The sequence below is a fragment of the Salvia miltiorrhiza genome, chromosome 5 (genome assembly GCF_028751815.1).
Source record: "Salvia miltiorrhiza cultivar Shanhuang (shh) chromosome 5, IMPLAD_Smil_shh, whole genome shotgun sequence".
In the NCBI taxonomy this organism is placed as follows: Eukaryota; Viridiplantae; Streptophyta; class Magnoliopsida; order Lamiales; family Lamiaceae; genus Salvia; species Salvia miltiorrhiza.
The window spans coordinates 10,301,958-10,307,138 of NC_080391.1; the positions used below are offsets into that span (position 1 = coordinate 10,301,958).

Here is a 5,181-nt window from a genome sequence, read left to right on the forward strand (position 1 = left end):
AGATCCACCGCCGCCGCCTCATCAGATCAGATCCACCGCCGCCTTATCAGTTCAGATCTGCCTTCGCCGCCGCCTCATCCTCCGCCACCTGACCGACCTCCTCCACGCCGCCGATTTCAGAGGACCGGATCTCCTCCACCGCCGCCGCCTCATCCTCTACTCCGACGAAGTCTGCCCAAGCCGCGAGAGCTCCGACGAATTCTTCAAGCTCAGCGCCGCTGGAGAGAGAGGGAGATGAGAAAGAGAGTGGAGAGAGCGGCAGCCGAGATGAGAAAGAAAGAGGAGAGAGAGAAGGGTAGAATAGTCATGACATACAAAAAATGGCCAAAATTTATGTTTTTTCAATTGGTGGACAAAATTTGATGTTGTATGTTGAATAGGGCCATTTGACCCTATTATCTCAATAAAAAATGTGGGGAATTACAATGAGTAGGATATATATGACATATCATGTGGGTGGACCCAAATAGTGAGATGATGAGTCAGCAACGGGAAAATTTTCCTGCCTCGCATTGAAGACTGACACGTCAGATTTCACTCTCTCCTCCTATATACCTATTTCCTCTCTCCCATCTCTCCTCACACCCTGCACACAATTCAACAACAAAAGATTAGATATGGGCGAAGTAAGTGCCATTTCCCCACATTTTAATCTTTCCCTCTTTAGTATTTAATTTTAAGATATTGTGATTAATTTTTTCGAATGCATGGTTTGATTGCGTGACGTACGTTTATTGAAAGTGGAGTTTATAAAACACAATGTTGAAGTGTTTTTGAGATGTAATTACAGGAGAAGAAAGAGGATGCGGCGGAGAAGAAGAAAGAAGAGGTAAAAGAAGAGGAGAAGAAAAAAGAAGATGAAGAAGAAGCTAAAGAGATTGTGCTCAAAGTCGACATGCATTGCGAGGCTTGCGCCCGGAAAGTTGCAAGAGCCCTAAAAGGCTTCCAAGGTTTCTTCACTCTTCATTAATCCTTGAAAACTCATATACATATTTGAGATTTGTGATAGTAATATCATTATTTTAAAACCTCGTATTTGAGTTTGTTTTTAGGTAGTGGTTTGGTGTGAAGTGAAATGGTAGGGAAAAGCAAGGAGCCCATATAATTCACGAAATCATTTATTTCAAAAGTTATTGATTTCCGTAATTTTTACCTGCGTATTGTAATTAAGATTTCAAATAGCGCGCACGTGAGTACGGAAATTAAAGGTGAAATATCATATATGCATTATTAAAGTGTGCCGCTTAGCACGTTTCCCAATTCAATTGATCACTACAATTTTAATTGTTATGGTCCCATTGCCATATAGTATAAGTATCACAATTGGGACCAATTCTTTATATGCATAAAGTACATAATAAATAGTTGAGTATTTTAATTTTCTCGAAATGAATCTTAAATTAAAACGATATACTATATGTGACGATATTAAAATTTTGATTGAAAAGAGTAATTTGAAATTGGTAGGAGTGGAGGAAGTAAGGGCGGATTGCAAGGCGAGCAAAGTGGTGGTGAAAGGCAAGGGTGCAGACCCTATAAAGGTGTGCCAAAGGATTCAAAAGAAAAGCGGTCGAAAAGTGGAAATCATTTCCCCGCTACCAAACAAGGAAGAATCAGACGATAATAAGCAGCAGCAGCAGCAGCAAGAAGAGAACAAGGATCCTCAGTCTAAACAACAAAACAAACAAGAGGTATATATTCTAATTAATTTTTAATTACTATAATAATGGGATCGAGGAATTAGTGTGTGTGTGTGTGTGCAAGTTGCGCTGACATGAAAAGCACAGAACAATAAATGGGGACAGGCGAGCACGTTTAACGATGAAAGAGAGGTGAGTGATTCTGTGGTGGTGGTGCATGGGAGCTGTACAACGTAGTGCCCCACTTCTTCTACAAATCCCATGCAACGCAACCCTAATAATTCATGGCCTGCTCAAACACTTCTATTACTTGTCTTGGAAAACTTACTTTACTGGATTATTAGACAGTAATAATACTTTTTTAATCTATATATGCACCTTCGGTACGGCGGAGCTTTGAATTAGTATAAATTTAATATAAGGTGATAATATTAATTAAGATTCAAACTTTTTTGAAATAAAAAGGGCTAGCTAGCTAGTATGATAAGGAGTCAAGGACTCCTAATTTATTTGTTTCTCATGAAATACTACTTTTGATTTCGTTGTATTGTCTTTTTTTTATGCGTCAATATTTTGAATGAGGATGTTGTTTGTATGTGGAGTTCTGTTAAGTTAATTTATCTTATCGATGAGATGCTTAAACATGTGTGTGTGTGTGTGTGTGAATTGGATTTTTCAAGTATTAATAATTGTTATGAGCTTCTTGGTCTCTATTCGTAAAATGCAGTTTCCAACTATTGAGTCAAAGATGAAGTGACTGTTGCTTTCCTTTATTGGGGGCTAAATTTGATTGCATCTACATGTAACCATGTCCTGCTTAATTGGGTATTTGATTATCAATAAAGATGTTTGTTATTTGTGTTTGACATTGCAGCCTCCGGCAGTCATAACAGTGGTGTTAAAAGTCCGAATGCATTGTGAAGCATGTGCTCAGGTACTGCAGAAGAGAATTGGAAAAGTTCAAGGTAAATTATAACTTTGCCTAGATTCATCATTCAGATACTACTAACCAATCTACAAAAGAGGATAACAGATCAAAGTGAGAGAATAGTTGAATCCAATTCCTCCTATTCACCATAAAACTTATTACAGATGACCAAAAAGGTGGCAAGTTGGAAGGGAATATAATACTAAAAAGCTATAATTTGGTTGAGCTTGTTATGTTTCCTGTGTCATATGGCAGCAAGAAGTAATTATAGGATAGATAGCTAGCCTTTAAATTCATTGAAACATGACACTCTTCCCTTTGGATAATCATGGGGTAATAAAGCTAAGATATCAGGTTTACAAGGAAGATCCATTGGTAATTCTTTCTATAGGTGAAGCAACAGATATTTAAGCACCATAAAAAAATATTTCCTTAATAATGTGGGTAGTCATAAAAACATGCCAATCTATTCTCCAGTGAAAAAGAGGCAGCATATATTGCTAACAAAAGTAGTCATTTTCTGAGTTGAACTTGAAGGTAATGCATCATGCAATGTATACTATCCTAGAGGAATTGAACTCAACGTATAGTAACACATGTGCTAATTCGATCGACTTCAATAAAATTTATTTGTGGAAGTTGAATGTTCAGCAGTTCATTTGTCTAATTCAATATTGTTGGAATATAAGTTGCTATGTTTTTGCTGGCAATGATGCATGCTTGATTTTGAGTGGTCGACTTGGTAAGTGGGACTAGAATAGCTCTGACTTGATCATAGTTTTAATTAGGATGAACTATATATGAAGAGTTTTTACCTACTAGAAAGGGTTTATATGTCTCATAAATAATCCAAGATATCATGTCTAAGTTGATTAGTGAAGAACATTAGGAAGTCAAGATTTATTTAGAATCTGAAGAGACTACTAAAAACAATGTGTTGTACTGATGTGTTGCAGGTGTAGAATCAGTGACAACAGACATTGCAAACGACCGTGTAATAGTGAGAGGCGTTCTCGATCCAGAAAAGCTAGTGAACGACGTGTACAAGAGAACAGGCAAACAGGCATCAATAGTAAAGGAGCAAGAGAAAAAGGAAGAGGAAAAGAAAGATGAGGAGAAGAAGGACGAGAAAAAAGAGGACAAGAAAGAAGCAGAAGAGAGCAAGGGAGACGACGAGGATGACAAGAAAACTGACATCAAGAAAATGGAGCATTGGCCCTCAAAGTACTACTTGGACCATGCTTATGCCCCTCAAATGTTCAGCGATGAGAATCCAAATGCATGCATTCTTATGTAACCAAATAATTATATTACTTCTCTCTCGAAATTTCATATATATTATATCTCGACTCCCAATTTTCAGTTATATATTCTCTGCAACTTGTTCTGTTCTGCCAGAGGAAATAGATAGTCATTGTGTGTAGATAGTAATGTTGTGAACTAGTTTCTATTGCCTTTTTGTTTGTTGGTTGTAATTTTTTTGGCCTAAATAAGGGCTTGTATTATTATAATATTCTTAGGTTTTGATGAGGCTGTATGCTCTATGAAAATACACGTCTTTGATTTTTTCTCATTTTTCTTCCACCATTGGTGGTGATGAATTGCTTCATCGTATATTCGTCCGCATAAGTGCTTGTTTCTGGATTTTAATGGTAGATTTGATCACTACATCTCTGTAGACTGTAGACTGTAGCCATGAGCATTTGATAAGCATCCATATTATACTCTATATTCCATTTTCCATTAACATGCAACTGCTATTAGCCTTGCCTTATAACCCGAATAAGAATAATAAGGATAAGTATTTTTCAAGAAACCTCCCTTTCAACTGCTACCTCCCATAATTGCACTTGAGAGAGATCCATTTCGTTCGCATTCAGAAAACTATCACTTCCATCGTTTGTGCCTTGAGCATTACTAATCTCCATCACCAATTTTTTCATAGTTCTTTTTTTCCTTGGGTCTTAGACATTAACCTACTACCGCTATGCCAACACAAACACAATATTTTTCATAGTTGTTTGGTTATAAAATTGTCTAGGGCTCGGGTCGGATGAATAAGTTCCTCTATCCCGTATTATATGTCTTATTGTCCGTGTCTCACTATTAATTCAACTATTTTAATAATTATTATTATAAAATAAAAAATTATTAGTATATACTTCATCTGTTTCATTACAAATGTTCTACTTTCCATAATGGGACGTCCCATTACGAATGTCCCCTTCCTTTTTTGGCAATATATTTTCTCTATATACCTAATATTTAAATAATTTTCATCAACTCATTTTATCTACTTTTTGCACATTTCTTAATCTATGTGCCCAAAAAATTTGGGACACTTGTAATGGGACGGAGGGAGTATTATAAACTCTAGTCAACATTTTTTACAAAAAAAATGGAATTTAGAAAAATTAATACACCCTCTTTTTGAAATAATCAATTTAAATAATCATTTTTAAGCTATAAATATAAATTAAATACAAAAAATTAATTATAAACCCTGATTGGATGAGTGAATCCTAGATAATACTCCCTTCATCTCATATATATAGACTAATTAATTAGAATTTACATAAGAATTAAGAAAAATCATTGAAAACGAAAAAAATA

The 5,181-nt window shown here is 35.8% G+C and overlaps 1 protein-coding gene across 1 annotated transcript; it reads left to right on the top strand.

The window, feature by feature from the left end:
* Positions 1-497: 497 nt before the first annotated feature.
* LOC130985922 (heavy metal-associated isoprenylated plant protein 7-like) lies at positions 498-4,098 on the top strand. The gene is made up of 5 exons (XM_057909100.1): positions 498-626; positions 791-950; positions 1,468-1,691; positions 2,515-2,605; positions 3,525-4,098. The coding sequence occupies exons 1-5, from the start codon at positions 618-620 to the stop codon at positions 3,863-3,865; spliced, it is 825 nt and encodes a 274-aa protein (XP_057765083.1). The 5' UTR covers positions 498-617; the 3' UTR covers positions 3,866-4,098.
* Positions 4,099-5,181: the final 1,083 nt, after the last annotated feature.

Coding starts and splice junctions, on each gene's coding strand:
- LOC130985922 (XM_057909100.1), top strand. Junction 1,692..2,514: donor AACAACAAAACAAACAAGAG/GTATATATTCTA, acceptor TTGACATTGCAG/CCTCCGGCAGTCATAACAGT. Junction 2,606..3,524: donor GAGAATTGGAAAAGTTCAAG/GTAAATTATAAC, acceptor GATGTGTTGCAG/GTGTAGAATCAGTGACAACA.